At 41.3% G+C, this 19,012-nt stretch overlaps 1 protein-coding gene across 1 annotated transcript in view; it reads left to right on the top strand.

Annotated features, from left to right (window-relative positions):
• Nucleotides 1-19,012, top strand: part of ush2a (Usher syndrome 2A (autosomal recessive, mild)) — a 1,147,097-nt gene that overhangs the window by 320,465 nt on the left and 807,620 nt on the right. Inside the window, 3 exon segments of the mRNA XM_034188044.1 lie at nt 704-926; nt 9,808-9,945; nt 13,733-13,913. Coding sequence (XP_034043935.1) covers nt 704-926; nt 9,808-9,945; nt 13,733-13,913 — 542 coding nt within the window.

Below are 19,012 nucleotides of genomic sequence, written 5' to 3'. Positions count from 1 at the left end.
ATACAGTAATATTTGCAAATTACATTTATATTATTGGTCCTATATTGTCTGCTGGCTCGACTGGTGTGCTTGGTCCCTTGTCTTCCTATGCACATGACTCTGTTAGAAACCTGGGAGTAATTTTTGACAGCTTCTTTAAAATGGACAAGGAAATTAAGTCTGTGGTTAAGGCCAGTTTTTACCAACTCAGAATCTTAAGTAAAGTAAAGACCTGCCTTCCAGCTTGTGTTTTTGAGCGAGTTATTCATTTGTTCATAACATCTTGTTTAGATTATTGTAACTCGCTCTACTGTGGGCTGGACCAGTCTCTCTAAAGCGTCTGCAGCAAGTCCAGAATGCTGCTGCACGACTGCTCACAGGGACGAGGAAGTGGGAGCATATTACCCTGTGCTTGTCTTGCTCCATTGGCTCCCGGTCGCATTGTGGCAAATACAGCAGGCTTATTGTCTGTTTTGACTTATAAAATTGGTGATGTCAACTACTTTGTAGGACCATGAGAATTTGTGCAAAGAGAGTGTCTACTTAGATGTGTGGTGACGTAATGTGCAAAGTTCTATGTTGCTTCCATGTTGTCTTTTAGTTTTTTGCCATTTAGTTTTTTAACATTCATTTAATTCTGTTCATCCATAATTTGTTGTCCATATTTTTCACTGTTCTTCACTTCTTCTGGCTTCCTGGACATTCTACCTCCTTTCTTCTTTAGGAACATGTCGAAGGTCGCCGCTGTGACTCCTGCCGTCTTGGTTTCCACACCCTGGAGCACCAAAACTCTTTGGGCTGTCTGCCGTGCTTGTGTGATGTCATGGGCACTCTGCCAGAGGGTGTCTGTGACATGTGGACGGGACAGTGCCCATGTCAGGAGGGGGTGGAGGGAGTACAGTGCACCACATGTGCACACAACTACTACAAGAGCTTAGACAGACAAAGTAAGACACCGCAGAGCTGAAGTCAAAAACACATTTAAGCTTATTTTCTGTCCTTTTTTTTCAACAAGCTGCACTTTGAGAACTTCTCAAGCATTTAAGAGTTGTTAAGAGAGGTAGTCTGAGTCACAGGGGTGGTGACCAAGTGGTTAGTGCGCTTGGTTTCAGTGCGGTTCCAGGTCCAAACCCCACCCCTCTGGAATATGTTGACAGGGTTCTTTGACCTAAAGTGATTATTTATTTATTTATGCATCATCCAGCTTGGTAATTTTTTTATTTTATTTTTTATTTTTGAGGGGTGGCAGGGGTGCGAGGGGTCTTTTGACTGTCCCCAGTTGTCCAGCATTGCCACAGCAGATCCATTAGAGACACACATTGGGATTTGGTACATGCTTTATATTGGATTCCCTTCCTGACATAACTCCAGTTGTACCACCTCTGGTCTTCCAAAGCTGTGTCCCAGTAAAATAAACCCCAAATCAGAACAGTTGGGGCAATATGGAAAATGCTAAAATAAATAAATATAAATAAACACACAAACAAACAAAATTAAACAAAACACTGTAGGGATTCTTATGCTTACTTTAAATTCTGTTTCATTGTAGACAGTGAAATGAATATATTTTATGCTTTGTGTGGTCAACTTCATTTCATTTGTCAATATACATCCATTCATGCATTTCCAGCCTTCGACACATTCCAAAAAAGTTGGGATGCTCAAGCATTTGCTGCTTTGTAATTTTGCCATTTCTTTTCACAACACTTAAAAGACATTTAGACATTGAGAATATCAACTGATGAAATTTTTGAAGTATTATTTTGTCGTATTCTTCCTGTGGGACACATCGTAGGGCCCCTTCACACATAGTGCGTAGTTTGGATGAAAACGGCGAAACAGCGTGAAACAGTTCAGAATTAGTGCACCACAAAATGTCGCGCCAACAGGCAGGTGTGCACGAACCCAGTGCAAGAGGTCGTGCACGCACAGGTGTCTTTCAGGCAGGAAGACACATGTGGAATATGGAATATAAAAAAAAATTGAAACCAGCTGGTACCTGTGGGACCACATCGCGCTGCTTACGTAGAATAATAATAAAAAAAAAAACACACCACCCCCCTGACGCGAATTGGCGCCTTTCAAAGCTCTGTTTGCCAGTCAGAGACTTTACCACTGAGCTGTACTTTGAAAGCTGCAGAAATCTGCCTCATCAGGAAGGACATGGAAGTATTACAAAAAAATTTTTAAATCACACACACCATATAAAAACATCACATTTATCAAGCGAGCAATACAAATATGATCCGTCTGTTCCTCTGTAAATGACTCATGGTCATAGACATACAGTCATGAAATGGCATGAATGAGAAGCAGTTCACTCATCTCATTCACGTCCACATCTGCTGGCGCGTCTCCAACCAGCCGCGTGCGTGTCTTGTGGACGACGTGCCGCATGACACCGCGTCATATGGAACAGAGCTCATGTGAGTGATGTGACAGTGAGATGGCCTGCTGCGTGTTCTGATCTGACAGTCTGCTTCAGGCTGGGAGCAGCCTGTCCATGTGCACGCCGTGTGTGTGTGCGCTCGCTGCAGCACATTGCCACAGTGATATATGTTTTTACTCGTATTTATGCCCACTTGATAACACCAAATAGACACGCACGTCACATGGGCAGTTGTTTGTCCATGTCCGTCCAAACACAATACGTGGTGTCCAGCTAGAATGTCCAGATCCACAGGTTTCCACAGCCGCTTCAGTGGGAGGACACACCTCCTGTCATCTCAGCGCACACACCAAATCCTCACTCGTGTGGGACTTAGACAAATTTCTCTGCGAGTATGAAAGTGATTGTCTGCAGTCTGTTATCATGCCAAGAGTGCAACTGGCCACACATTTTCTAAGTGCCATGCGAACGGTGTTAGATGTTCGTGCATGTCACCTGGAATTTGGCCATAACCTGCCACGAGAGGGTGTGATGGGTTCACACAGCGCACACTTTGTCTTTCAGGCACTTGTGTGCGCAAATAGTTGTGGCAACAGGTGTACGAGGCTTTGGAGGCAGGGACGACATTGCACAGTTTGCACACGATTCCTGCGTCATGCACACTAAGTGGGCACTTCGTCCAATCTTTGCCCTATTTGTAAAGGAGCCTGTACGGTGTCATCTTTGCTGCATTTTTCATTTCAAACTTCCACAGATTCTCTGTTGGGGATAGGTCAGGACTGCAGGAAGGCCATTCCACCTATGTCCTCTTCTTTCGCAGCCATTTCTTTGTAATGTCTGCAGAATGTGGTTTTATATTGTCTTGTTGAAAAATGAATGGACATCCCTGGAAAAGATGTCATCTTGAAGGCAGCATAAGTTGCTCTGATATCTCAGGTGTTATTTTCTGCATTAATACTGCCATTACAGAAGTTTAAATTACCTTTGACAAGAGCACTGATACAACCCCAAACCATGACAGACCCTGTTTGGACTTGTTGCTGATAACAATGTGGATTGTCCATTTCATCTTTGGTCCAGAGCACACAGCTTAAATTACTTCTAAAACAAGATGCAGAAAACTGATTTGTCTGACCACAATTCACATTTCCTCTTATGGTTCAACCCACATGCTGCTCTGCTGAGAGGAGTCAGGACTGCATATGCACAATGTTCACATAAAGCTTCTTTTTTGCACAATAAATTTTTAAGTGACATTTGTTAATGTAACTGTACTGTACTGCTTGACAAAGTTTTCCCAAAGTTATTCCTTGCTCATGTGGTAACAGCTATTGATGAATCTGTGTTCTTGATGCAGTGTCGTCCGAGGAATCAGCGGTCACAGGTGTTCAGCTTTGGCTTGAGCCTGTGATGATTAATGTTTGTATCGGTCCTTTTCCTCTTCTTCCCCTTGTGACCGTTCCTGGTTTTGGTTCTCTGTGTTGTCACTGTTCTGTAATTCTTGTGCATTTCCTGTTTTATTTTGTGATCACCCATTCCATTTAGTTTCTGTAGCTTTCTTCCTGTGTCTCGCCTCAGCTGTTTCTATTAGTGATTACTCTCACCTGTCTCCAGTTTGCCTAATCATCTACCTGTGTATTTAAACCCTTGTGTTCCGCTCCAGTCTTTCTTTCAGGAACACTGTTTTTAAACATTTCAATATACACTCAACAAAAATATAAATGCAACACTTTTGGTTTTGCTCCCATTTTGTATGAGATTAACTCAAAGATCTAAAACTTATTCCACATACACAATATCACCATTTCCCTCAAATATTGTTCACAAACCAGTCTAAATCTGTAATAGTGAGCAATTTTCCTTTGCTGAAATAATCCATCCCACCTCACAGGTGTGCCATATCAAGATGCTGATTAGACACCATGATTAGTGCAAAGGTGTGCCTTAGACTGCCCACAATAAAAGTCCACTCTGAAAGGTGCAGTTTTGTTTTATTGGGGGGGCGGATACCAGTCAGTATCTGGTGTGACCACCATTTGCCTCATGCAGTGCAACACATCTCCTTCGCATAGAGTTGAACAGAACACCTCTCCAACGTGCCAAACGCCAGCGAATGTGAGCATTAGCCCACTCAAGTCGGTTACGACGACGAACTGGAGTCAGGTTGAGACCCCGATGAGGACGACGAGCATGCAGATGAGCTTCCCTGAGACGGTTTCTGACAGTTTGTGCAGAAATTCTTTGGTTATGCAAACCGATTGTTTCAGCAGCTGTCCGAGTGGCTGGTCTCAGACGATCTTGGAGGTGAATATGCTGGATGTGGAGGTCCTGGGCCGGTGTGGTTACACGTGGTCTGCGGTTGTGAGGCTGGTTGGATGTACTGCCACTAATCATGGTGTCTAATCAGCATCTTGGTATGGCACACCTGTGAGGTGGGATGGATTATCTCAGCAAAGGAGAAGTGCTCACTATCACAGATTTAAACTGGTTTGTGAACAATATTTGAGGGAAATGGTGATATTGTGTATGTGGAAAAAGTTTTAGATCTTTGAGTTCATCTCATACAAAATGGGAGCAAAACCAAAAATGTTGCGTTTATATTTTTGTTGAGTATATTTTTCAGTTGTTGGCAACCTAAAGATCATCTGCCCATCTTTGCTCCTCAAGGACTCAGGCATCTGTGGATACTGCTTTTGTACCAAGTCATGAATGCAGTGACCTGTTGACATCACCTGTTTGAAATAGCATTTTTATTTAATTTTTATTTTTACTTCATTATTAGACCTAAATGCTTCTGTCCCAACAGTTTTTGGAATGTATTGCAGGCCTGAAAAACAGGAATAGATGTATATCAGCAAATTAAATAAAGTTGGCCACACAAAACATGAAATATATTATTTTCAAACTGTCTGCAATGAAATGGAAGTTAAAGTGAATGTAAGAATTGCTGCAGTTATCCTTTATTTGCATTTTCCATACTGTCCAAACTTATTCTGCTTTGGGGTTGTCCTAATCAGGACCTACTCTACGTCACTTCTGAGATCTGACGGGATCAGGTGTACACAAAGCAATTTGGCATCCGGAAAGTATTCACAGCTCTTCACTTGTTACACTTTTTTTTATATTACAGCCTTATTCCAAAATGAAGTAAATTACTTTTTCCTTCAAATTTCTACACACAACACCCCATCATGACATAACATGAAAAAAGTTTTTTTTTTTTTTTTTATTTTGGTAAATTTACTAAAAATAAAAAACTAAGAAATCACACGTATTTTAAGTATTCACACCCTTTTCTTGAGACTTTGTTGATGCACCTTTGGCAGAAATTGCAGTCTCAAGTCTTCTTGAATATGATGCCACAAGCTTGATGCACCTATCATTGGGCAGTTTTGCCCATTCCTTGTTGCAGCACCTCTCAAGCTCCATGAGTTTGGATGGGGAGCATCACTGCACAGCCATTTTCAGATCTCTACAGAGATGTTCAATTGGATTTGGGTCTGGGCTCTGGCTGGGCCACTCCAGGACATTCACAGAGTTGTCCTGAAGCCACTCTTTTGATTTCTTGGCTGAGTACTTAGGGTCATTGTCCTGTTGAAATATGAACCATCACCCCAGTTACGTCAGGAGTGCTCTGGAGCAGGTTTCCATCTATATATCACTGTACTTTGCTGCATTAATCTTCCCCTCAATCCTGACTAGTCTACCAGTTCCTGCCACTGAAAAACATCCCCACAGTATGATGCTGCCACCACCTTGATTCACTGTATTCACTTGATTCACATGCCAAAGAGTTCAATCTTTGTCTCATCAGATGAGAAAATGATGTTTCTCGTGGTCTGAGAGTCCTTCATGTTTTTTGGCAAAGTCCAGGTGGGCTGCCATGTGCCTTTTACTAGTGGCTTCTGTCTGGCCACTCTACCATACAGGCCTGATTAGTGGATTGCTGCAGATATGGCTGTCCTTCTGGAAGGATGGGACAAAATAAGGGTCAGGATTTATCACTTCTGTTAGTGTTTAAGTGCAACAGCTACAAATTTTAGTTCACTATTTTACTCCTATGTGAATTGTACAGTGTTGTATAAAGTACCGGAAAATCACACTTAAGTAAAAGTACAGATACCCATTAAAAAATGACTTTGGTAGAAGTTCAAGTCAGTGATTGAAATGCTACTCAAGTAAAAGCCTTAAAGTATCTAATATTTATTGTACTTAAGTATGGAGGTAATGTACAACTAAATGTACTCAAGTATTGAAAGTAAAAGTACAAGTAAATGTTAATAATCAAAAACGGACTGATTTTTTAATATAAAGTTTATCTAGGCTTGTAAATGACTGGTAGTATTAGTCAAAATACTGAAAATTGTGCACATCACACAAAAACACTTCAGAAACAAGGTTTCAAAACCTAAACGAGAGTAGGCTACTCATTAGGTGTTCACAGGAAACAGTTATTTATTTCTATATGTATTTATTTATTTTCATTGTTACATGGTTTTATCTTTTCTGTTGTTTTCTTTCATTAGGTTCTTTTTGTCTCTTTCTCTAAAAATCGTATTGTAACATTATTAGTCTATTGCCACTGACTATTATTGTCTATTATGTAGACTATTGTTGTTGGTATAATATATGAATAAAAATAAATTTAAAAAATTACAATTTGACTCTTTTACGACAACGAACACTGAGCCATTAATTATACAGAAAACAAATCAACACAAACGTGCTGATGCGAACAGCTTGATGCTAATTTTATCATTGAAAATGCCATAGACATGCTAACGCGTTAGCATCGGTGCCGTTTTTAAGTTATAAAATACATCTATCAACTGTTTCAGAAGACCATAACAGGTCGGTTTAACATAAAAATATTAAATATTACTCACAGGCACAGGGTTTTAGCGGGGAAAAATTAGGGTAAAGCGAAATAAAACAATCAATCCATGAATCATAGATCGAAGCACTGTTTCGACCTGTGAATCACTGCTTCGATTGGTTCAAGGTTCAAAGCAAAGCCACGCTGCAGAAAAGTTGATTACAGACCCGCTGCAGGTCTGTAATCAATGTAGGGAAATTAGCTTTTTCCTGACAAACACCCCCCCAAGTGCGCAACTGCAAAAAGCCTACCGGACATGCCTCATGACAAATCGGCCTGACTTCGTTGCAGTCACTAGTAATCAGTGGTGTCTCTGGGTGAAAACACAACTTTTTTCGTGTGTGTGTTTTGTTGTTGTTTTGTAATGAGTAACGGCATGCATTTAAGGTCGGAAATGTAATGAAGTAAAAGTGAAAGTAAGCTGAATTGGGAAAACTCAAGTAAAGTACAAAGGTTACTAAAACGTACTTAAGTACAGTAGTGAAGTATTTTTACTTTGTTACTATACAACACTAGAATTGTAGGAGTGGTTAGCTTTTCGTTAGTGGTTAGTGTAACCATGCTGAACTTGGCCGTGTGTTAGTCCAGCTCGGTTAAGAAAGATAAAACCCAGTCCTGTCCATTGTCTCTGCTTCATATAGTTTAACTCTGCGTTGTGTTTGGGAAATAACCAGGCGATGGGATGAAGTAATTGCTGTTTAATCTGTGAGGAACAGAATGTGTACTGGTCACCATTAACGGGTTCATCACAGCAGGTACCGCATCTTGCGAGGAATAGCATTTTACATTAGCATCACGCTAACAGGTGTTTCAAAATGTTATTCAGCTCATAAATGGTACAGTATGCAACTCATTAGCGTCTTGATTACCACAAAAACACACTACAGTTAGCCAGTGATGATATAATGGACAATGGATTATAATAACCAATATTTTATCACAGTGCTAATACCAGTGCACCCACCTCATGCCAGTCTTACATAAAATGGTAATGTGGTCCCTGTGTCCACTGCACTGTACCATCACTGACCACCAAGGTGGGGCGCGGTTTCCCCCATAATCCATAAACCCAAATGAAAAGTGGAATCAAATACAACATTAACCCGGTTACATTAGCTTGTGCTAGCTTTTGTTACACGCTTGGAGTCTCTGATGCACAGCTTACATTACATTACACTTTACATTAATTTTGCACAATGTTGACAGAAAGGGTGACCCTCTTATGCCACGTTCACACTGGGCACGACGCGAGCGACAGCAGCGACAGGTTGCCATGTAATCCCTATGGAAGGACGCGTTTTGGCGCCAAGCCACGCAGCGCGACGCGATGGACGCGAATGAAGCAACGCGAGTGAAGCAATTTTGAGAGATTGGCACGTTTGTGGCGCGATATTGCGTCACATCACGTCGCGTTGCCCTCCTCCCCAAGTTGAAAAATCTGAACTTTTTCATCTTGTCGTGCCGCGATGACCAGTCAGGGACTGAATATGTAGTGACGTGGAGATGTCTGGAGTTTGACTGAGGATGTGAACATGTCCTGTCTCTGGTAGCCAGCCTGTGAGCTGGACTTATGTCCCTTTTGCCCTTTATTTCACAATTATGACAGAGTTTTTGGAGCGAGCTACAGCTCCGCAGCAGGGGGAATGGAGTTTCTTTCTTTTTTTCTTTACGTGCGCTCGCGAGTGAATTGTCCGTGAAGATTATTTTATTAATTAACTACACAGATGTATAACAAAGCAAATGGTGACTGGTTTCTAAACACACTTATGACAGAGTTTTTTTGGGGGGAAGAGTGAGGAGCAGCCCCACAGCAAGCAGCAAAGTTTTTTATTTTATTTTTTATTTTTTTTACATGTGCGCGTGAACGGGACAGGAGGTCCTCAAACTGGGTCCTGCAGAGGTGGAACAACCACTGAAAGCGGCCGTCATCCAGACGCAGCTCCTGCAGCAAATGATGATGCTCCCTGAATTGGGAGCTTTCCACAACAATTCGCTCCGTGTGATCAAGGTCCGTCATGTTAACTTGACTGACAACCGGAGCCGGCGAGCGGAATGACAGTTCCTCCTATTTGAATTTTTGCAGCGAAAGCAGAGCGACACACCGGGTGATGGTGGCGCGTCCGTCGCCATGCGACTGAAGCAAATTTGTGGCGTCTGGTTGCGCCCCGTGTGAACGCGGCATTAGAGAGCTGTGTCCATAAGTTAGAGCAGCTTCTTAGTTCAGTGGAATTGGGCAAAATAGGCACTCCAGATGAGCTTAGTTTCTGGCCGGCTAGTGCGTCCATTAGCACTGGTTTAGTTTCACCGGCTAAAGAAGATGGCCTTTGGACTGTAGTTAGGCGGAAGAGCTCCCGTAAGGTTTGGTGCCTGGTTGTGGTACCTAGTAACTGAATCAAAAATGCTGGACAGCTTTCAGCTGCAATTTAAAATAGTGACTATCAGGAAAACGGTCACTCCTGTTGTATATAGGGCTGCACAACACAAAGCCTTTGCTGAGCAGCTGCATTTAGTTTGCAGGAAAACTTCTATTTTTGTGTGTTTTGACAGTTTTTTTCTTTAACAGGTGGACTGTCCCATGGTTGCGTGCCATGTATCTGCAACCCCAAAGGAACAGTGGCAGAGACGGTGTGTGATGGCACTACAGGGCAGTGTGTGTGTGTCCCCACACGCTATGGACATGACTGCAGTAACTGTCGACCTGGTGAGGAAGGATATCCAAACGAGCCAAATGATGTATGGATAAACAAGAAACTTAATGGATAAATACATTAAATTGACCAAACCGTATCAATCAAATTTATCTACAGAGAAAATTTATAGTTTTTTTAATTGAACAAGATTGCTTTTGTGAATAGAAGTCTTCCAAATCTAAAGGTCCTTCAATGTTTTCCAAGATCTGCAAAAAGGAACTGCCTTGTTCACAAAAAACAGTATCACATCTTTTTTATAACATGGCTACAAATGGAGCCGTGGTGAAGAACTCATATTTCAAAAAAAAAAAAAAATGCCACACAGAATTAAAAAAAAATGCTCCATTTTATAAAATATAAAGCTCTGCATGGGTGATTGCAATCAGGGGATTTTCTTGTTGCAAGGCTGTTGCCCTGTTAAGGATGACAAAGATAAGTTTCACTGGTGTCCTACGTACTCACAGTATTATTTATGTAACATACCATTATATTATAGTAAGGTGTTGTCATTGTGTTGTCATTTATAATCTGGTAACAGCACGGTGGTGCATTGGTAGTGCGCCTGCCTCACAAGAAGAATGTCTGAGGTTCAAAGGCATAGTGGTTTGGGCTGGGATGAAAAACAAAACCTGAGAAAGACATGAAATGATCTCATTTGTGTTTTGTGTTGTTTTGTTTTTTTTGTAATGCTTTTCATTTCTTTTTTGTGACATATTCATGACTGTTATTGACAAGGCTAAGAACTTGAAGTTTTTCCCAACTGGTTTGTTCCGAACAGAAACGGTATTTTAACATTTCCGGTTTTGGGTTTCACCCCAAAATTGATGCTCCTGAACCGGTTAGAACATAAAAATATCATTCCTCAGTCAGTTAGTAACATTCCATGTCAGCTGTGGACACTGAAAGCACGGTATATGCCAGACCTCTGTGTGGCGCTGAAACGCTCCCATGAAAAAAGAGAATAGACGACAATACAGCGTTCTGTGGCAGGCAGCAGAAGTGGGATACTGTGTAAAATAAAGCCTTTTAAGAGAAAGAGGGTCTGCACTGATCATCTGAAATAGACTTATTGCATATTTAAAGTGAAGCAGTGTGTTTGTGTATTTTTAAAAGACACGGCACTGTGTTGCTCTCAGCCTCACAGACCAAAATAATGGCCCAAGCACTAACCAGCAGCTAAAGCTCCAGTTCTCACATGATCATTCACACAGTTACAATTGTTTAAAATATTAAAACCATTCACACACCAAGTAAAATTTTAGTCTGATCTGAAGCTTTGTTTCAGTCAGATTCATCACCCCAGCGTGATGATAAGATGTCCTTGTTTTGGAAGACAGCATCTGTGAAATACTTTAATTCCTTTTCATGGAAATGCCTGAAGAAAAATTGTGTTTTTAAAGAAGTCCCTTGTCAGCTTCATTCAGGCATCCGTCATCTCCAAAATAAATTCCATAAAAATTATGAAATCCAAAAAAAAAAAAAAAAAAAGAAGCATGATAATGCCAACAAACTCAGTGTTTCTGACAGTGTTTCAGCGCTTCTCAGTGTGAAACACAGGACGCGGAGCTTTGTCCTGTCAGCTACACCCAAAATAAAATGAACGACAGGAAGTGAACCTCACCAGGTCATTGTAAATGGAAACCTTTTCAAGAACAAAAAAAATAAATAAAGGTATTAACCACTTACTATTATTTTAAAATAGTGATTCTGTTCCAGAACATGGAAAAAATATAAAGTTTCTGGTTTTGTTTTTGTTCCGAGCAAAATACCAAAAGCTTCTGGTTTTCATTCCATGCACCGGTTGAAAGTATTGGTTAGTGGTGTCCCGGAGCATATGGCTCGCCCCTACAGTTCGGCACACATATGAACCATGGATAAATTGCAAAGTTTACATAATAGTGTGAAATACAGATGTATTGTCACAGTAAATTGTTTTTAAAGTTATGTGTAAATCTTGATGCAGGGTTTCAATGACTGGTGGATGTGTCTGTTTATATGTGAGTAGGGGAAAAGCAATTATGCATTCACATGAATGGGGTGATTAAAAGCGTAAGCATCTGCCACCTTGCGCGTGGCTTAAGGCAGTTTGGTGCTGGATCAATGCACTTTGAGATACAAATACGGGAAGAATTACACCGAAATTTCACTAGCTGTGGATGGTGTACAGTTGTGCTCAAACGTTTACATACCCTGGCAGAATTTTTGCTTTTTTTTGGCTATTTTTAAGAGAATATGAATGACAACACAAAAACTTTTTTTTTCACTCATGGTTAGTGGTTGGGTGAAGCCATTTATTGTCAAACAACTGTGTTTCCTCTTTTTAAATCAAAATGACAAGAGAACTACCAAAATGACCCTGATCCAAAGTTTACATACCCCTGTTCTTAATACTGTGTGTTGCCCCCTTTAACATCAACGACAGCTTGGAGTCTTTTGTGGTAGTTGTGATTAGGCTTTCTGATGGTAAAGCTGCCACTGAATATGTCTTGGACTTTACTTACATTAATTACAAAGAAATACAAACAGTATGGCACTTTATGGTAAATCTGCATGGAGTAGACATTTCTCAAAACTGACTGTGCAAGAAGGAGAAGAGTGAGGGAAGCCACCAAGACACCCAGACAACCCAGGAGAAGTTATAGGCTTATGTGGCTGTGATTGGAGAAATTGCATCACTACCCTTAGCTTCATAGTGGAGTAGAGCAGAGAAGGACTTTCTTTCACCAAAACAGATCAAATCCAGGCTTCCATCTCAGATGCACCTTCTGGCAATTTGTAGCTAAACTTTCAGGACTTCTTTTTAAGAAAATCCTCCTCTATACCACTTCAACATGAAGATGGATAACTGGTGATACAAAATGCAAAGCTTGCACTGTGCATAATTTCTCCAATCACAGCCACATAAGCCTATAACTTCTTCTGGGTTGTCTGGGTGTCTTGGTGGCTTTCCTCACTCTTCTACTTCTTGCACAGTCACTCAGTTTTTGAGAACTGTCTACTCCATGCAGATGTATCATAGAGTGCCATATTGTTTGTATTTCTTTGTAATTGACGTAAATAAAGTCCGAAACATATTCAGTGGCAGTTTTACCATCAGAGAGCCTCGTCCACAACGACCACAAAAGATTCCAAGCTGTCATTGATGTTAAAGGGGCAACACACAGTATTAAGAACAGGGGTATGTAAACTTTTGATCAGGTTCATTTGGGTAGTTCCCCTGTCATTTTGATTTAAAAAATGGAAACACAGTTGTTTGACAATAAATGGCGTCACCCAACCACTAACCATGAGTGAAAAAAAGTTTTGTGTTGTCATTCATATTCTCTTAAAAATGGCCAAAAAAGCAAAAATTCTGCCAGAGTATGTAAACTTTTGAGCACAACTGTATGTGTGTCAGGTCTTCCCCTTGCTCTCCTGAGCCCACTGAGCCAAGGATGCGCAGGGCTGATGTACAACGTTTCCTGTCTTTTGCCTCATAGTGTGACACTCTGAAAGAGAATTTGTTGCCTTTTTTTTTTTTTTTTTTTTTTTTTTTTTGCTGATCAGAAAAATGACCTGATCCATGGCTAAAAACTAATCCAATCTTAACTGTGAGACATGTGATCCATTGCACCTCTAGTGACTGATGGGCAAAGATGCAACACTGGGATGGTTCACACCAGTTGTCACACTTAGTTTATCTGTGTGTTTGTGTGCACATTTCTGTGCACACTGGTGTGACGAGCCAAACCTCATACCTGTTTTCTTATAAAGTGTGTGTACTTTACCAACACTGTGTGTTTGTTTGTGTGTGTCCAGGTTTCTACCTCTCTGAAGACCAGAGTACATGTGTGGAGTGTGATTGCCATCCCACGGGAGCATCACAGAGTGTTTGTGACAGCCAAACAGGACAGTGCGTGTGCGCTCATCCATCAGTGGGAGGACGACACTGTGACCAGTGTCATGAGATGTTTTGGGGATTCAACCCAGGCCCGGGCAGGTAACACTCAGAACTCAGAGACAAGCACACAAATAAACATCACATCTGCTAGATGTGCATTCTGTTTTGTTTTATTCATTTTTGTTCATTTATTGCACCAACAGATCCACGAATACATAAACATATGCAGGGGTACATACATATGAGTGCACACAGCAGCATGTGCAGCCTCAGTAAAGACGGTTTACAGAGAGGCAGGCAGACGTATGACTTACACGAGTTAAGAGCTGGTTTGACCTTTACCACTCACATGTCTGCCTGCAGGCTATCACACACATACAAACGTGTCCCTCTCAGTAGGATGTCACACAAGATACTGTAGATCCTCCACAAACTGTTTGATGAGTGTTCCTGCCTCTGTGTGTTAGCTGACCTTGTATTTGACCCTGTACTTACCACTGTAAAAACATTAAGGATGAGATCCGGCTGCGGCTGAGGTCTCCTCACAGCTGAGACAGATTGAAAGATGCAAGCAAACAGTGCAACAGCATGACAGTTTATGTAAAGACAAAGAAAAGGACAGTTTTCAAACAAGAGTCTAAGGATCGAGTTTGTTCATGCGCCATAAGATGAAGTTTCTTCTGTTCAACAAAATTTTGTTACATTCCACCATCCATCTGTATGACAGTGACACGACAAGCAGAATTTCAGTTTCTTCAGTCACAGCCACATAAGCTTGTAACGTCGTCAGAGATGTCTGGGTGTCTTGATAGCTTTCCTCACTCATCCGCCTGCATAATCAATCAGTAATTAAGAACCACCTGCTCCAGAGTTTGATCACACAGTGCTTATTGTATGTATTTCCTAATGATTGGTGTAAATAAAGTCCAAGACGTATTTAGTGACTTGGAAATGTCCATGTATCCATCCCCTTACGAATCTAAAGAAAAAGAAAAAAATATATACTATTTACTTTGTCCAGATACTTTTGGCCTCTGAAAATGGATAGACTGTGCATAAAAAATGTCTAATTCTTTCAGGGTTAATGAGATGTTTTTGTTTGCAATTTTTTGTTAAATCTCTTGAATGTAAAATGAGATTGTACACTTCAGCCACATCTTAATTATGCATTTTAGCTCCATTGTGGTGCTCTGAATAGGTAAAATTACAAATGATGTCACTGTCCAAATATTTATGTACCTGACTGTGATTTTACTGTACAACCAGAGTTGTGGTGGCAGCAGTGTTTAGGCTCTTCTGTGAAAAGCAAGCAACATTGTGCAAGTGCACAGAAAGACCCTGAACTGACTGACAACCTTTCCCCCCCAAAAATGCAAATTATGCTTATTTTTTCATTGTTACTTAAAGTTATATACCATTTGTTTTTAAACAGTATTGACAAAAGACTTTGTGCTGAAATGTAATTATTACAAAGTACCTTTTTCTGTGGTATATCACAAAATTACAGCTAATTTTCTCACTGTTAAAGTATTTCTTTTGAGCACATTCTATGGCAAATATGTAAAGCAGGTTGCTCAGTGGATAAGGAGCTGACCTGCCAATATGTAGAAGTGGGTTCAAATCCCACTCATGCTACCCGTCTGTGTGCTTGGACAAGACACTTTATCTACATTGTGTCAGTCCACACAGCTGTAAATGGGAACCAGCCTTGGCTGGAGAAGTAACCTGCATTGGACAGGACTTAGACTCATCAGCTTCTTGCTACAGAATCCAGCGATAAGCACCTCAGGGCTTGGATAGGAATTACTACTTCTTTCATAGCAAATATAGTGACTTTGTCCTGTGAAATCTTACAGACAACATGCAGGTGGAACCACTGTTTAAGGTTCACCGCTGCTGCTGCATTCACTGAAAATTGGGAACTCTGACTATCTGACTTAGAACCAGGAAAAACTGTTTTAATTCTCCCCACAGACTTGTTGTACCAAACCAAGTAAAGATGTTGTAACTGGAACTAACATTAGTATTGACAACTGACACAGCAGCTTTGTGTAATGATTGTCTTACCTGTCCAGCCGATATCCAGGAAAAACTTTGTGTGAAATATTTTTGGGTTCCATGAAGCAATATATGAAGGGAGCAGTGCTCTTTGATGAATGTGTAATACATAGATAAGCCACACCAAACACATCCCCCAAGCATGACCCAAACCGGGCACACTCCTTCACACACAAGGGTCTCCTTTCCATTCCAACTCAAAGCAAACCTGAGAGCTATATGGTCTGCAATGAAATAGAAGTCAAAAAAGTGCAAGAATCACAGCAGGGGTTTTTATTTTATTTACATTTTCTATGTCATCCTCACATTTTCCTGATTTGGAGTTGTAGTTCCTATAATACTCTTATCAACACACAACACCTCACTAAATGCAATGACTTTGCTCACTCTGTCTTGCACACATACAGTCTAGTATTTTGACGCTGATGAAAGAGAAGAGAATGGTTGTGATGTTGGCGTTTTCTTTCTCCTTGGTAAATGAAGTGAAGGTCAAGTCACTGAGGGGTGTGTGTGTGTGTGTGTGTGTGTGTGTGTGTGTGTGTGTGTGTGTGTGTGTGTGTGTGTGTGTGTGTGTGTGTGTGTGTGTGTGTGTGTGTGTGTGTGTGTGTGTGTGTGTGTGTTATTTGACAGGACAAATTTGCAGCTGGTTATGGGGCTGCAGCTTTGCACACAGCTGTTAAGAAGCTGCAGCTGTGAGTGAGAGGGTGAGACGGAGTATGTGTGCACAGTAAACACTTAGGATAATTTGTGTGTGTGTGTGTGTGTGTGTGTGTGTGTGTGTGTGTGTGTGTGTGTGTGTGTGTGTGTGTGTGTGTGTGTGTGTGTAGGTGTGAGGTGGATGGTCAGATGACCATTTGCTACTCCACTTCACAAAGAATGATACCAAACCCATGATTTGGTCATACACCTGAGTCACACAACCACATACTTTTTGTAACACTGACTAAATATGTGATGTTGGTTTTACAGCCACATGATGTTGACTTGATTGATGGTCGTGTTCACAGACTCTTTCTGATGAACACATGACAAAGACCATTTTCACAGTAACATAGCAGAGTTTCAAAAATAATTTTTTCTACACATATAAATTTCATAAATTTCTCCTCAGCATTGATAAGACTTGTTATAGAATGAAAATCTGTGTAATTATTCAAAACAGAGTTTATTTATCCTATCAATTATGGGCTCACATTTATTTATTTAGGGTGGAAACAAACCCTGTGTGTCTTGGAATATATTAATCTTATTTGTAAGTATTGACAGGTGTTAGCCCATTTATTAAAAGTTCTTTCAATTTATTTCAGTTCAATTTATTTTGTAGTGCTAAATCACAATAAAACTGTCTCAAGGTGCTTCACACGAGCAAGGTCAGTTTACCAAACCCCCTTGAGCAAGCACACAGGTGACAGTGGTAAGGAAAAACTCCCTTTGATGATGTTGAGGAAGAAACCTCAAGCAGACCAGACTTAGAGGGGTGACACACTACTTAGGCCATTCTAATACAAGGTCTGTTAGAAAAGTATCTGACCTTTTTATTTTTTGCAAAAACCTGATGGATTTGAATCACGTGTGCTTGCATGAGCCAACCTTGAACCTTCGTTTGCATGCATGAATTTTTTCACGCCTGTCGATTGCGTCATTTGCTTGTAAGCAGCCTTTGTGTGAGGATGGGTGTAGTCTCTCGTCGGATTTTCTTTGCAAGGAAAATGGCGGAACAACTGGAGCAGCGCGACTGCATCAAATTTTGCCAGAAACTGGGCGACAGCCATGTGGAAACCATTTGGATTATTCAGACGGCTTTCGGTGACGATCCTATGGACATCACACAGATTAAGGAGTGGTACAACCACTTTAAAGACGTCTGCACAACGGTGGAGAATGAGCCGCGCTCCGGTCGGCCATCAACATGCTGAAATGACCAGATCATTTCCAAAGTGAACGCTGTGGTGATGCGGGACCGTCATGTGACTATCCGAGAAATTGCGGAAGAGGTGGACATCAGCACTTTTTTGGCACATTCCACTGTGACAGAAGATTTGGCCATGAAAAGAGTTGCAGTGAAATTCATGCCGATGGCTTCGGCACAAAGCTGCTGACAGAGCAAAAGCACCACCGTGTGGAATTCTCACAGAACATGCTGGACTCCGAAAATTGATGCCCACTCCTTCCACCATTCGGAAGATTCAGACGGCTTTCGGTGGCTTTTTAGTCGTGTGACTATCCGAGAAATTGTGGAAGAGGTGGGCATGTCACAACATGTCCTGTGAGACTTCAACACGGAGGTGCTTTTGCTCCGTTATCAGCTTCGTGCCGAAGCCATCGACATGAATTTTGCTGCAACTCTTTTCATGGCCAAATCATCTGTCACAGTGGAATGTGCCGAAAAAGTTTTGATGTCCACCTCTTCCGCAACTTCTCGGATAGTCACACGACGGTCCCGCATCACCACAGCGTTCACTTTGGAAATTATCTGGTCATTTCAGCATGTTGATGGCCGACTGGAGCGCGGCTTGCTCTCCACCGTTGTGCAGACGTCTTTAAACCGGTTGTACCGCTCCTAATCTGTGTGATGCCCATAGGATTGTCACCGAAAGCCGTCTGAATAATCCGAATGGTTTCCACCTGGCTGTTGCCCAGTTTCTGGCAAAATTTGATGCAGTCGTGCTGATCCAGTTGTTCCGCCATTTTCCTTGCAAAGAAAATCTGACGAGAGACTACACGCATCTTCACACAAAGGCTGCTTATAAGCAAATGACACAATCGACAGGTGTGAAAAAATTCACGCATGCGCACGAAGATTCAAGGTTGGTTCACGCAAGCACACGTGATTCAAATCCATCAGGTTTTGAAAAAAATAAAAAGGTCGGATACTTTTCTAACAGACCTTGTAGTTACAAGGTTTTTACAAAGCTTTTACAAAGCTGAAGAAACAGGAAACAGAAAGCCAGTATGGCATCAAAAACAAAGTACATTATTGAGGTGAGCATGCAGCCATTGGCGCCACTGCCAGGACATCATGAAATAAGCTCAGTGCCCTGGGATGCAGGGCCAGCGTCCATCCATCACCTCATCAGTGCACCACAGCACAAGCTGTCGTGAGAACAGCTTGTGCTCATAGTCAGTCGAGCAGCCTGTGG

Source organism: Thalassophryne amazonica, chromosome 2 (assembly GCF_902500255.1).
Source record: "Thalassophryne amazonica chromosome 2, fThaAma1.1, whole genome shotgun sequence".
Classification (NCBI taxonomy): Eukaryota; Metazoa; Chordata; class Actinopteri; order Batrachoidiformes; family Batrachoididae; genus Thalassophryne; species Thalassophryne amazonica.
The sequence above is the reverse complement of the archived record's forward strand: the minus strand, read 5'-3'. Positions and strand labels throughout refer to the sequence as shown.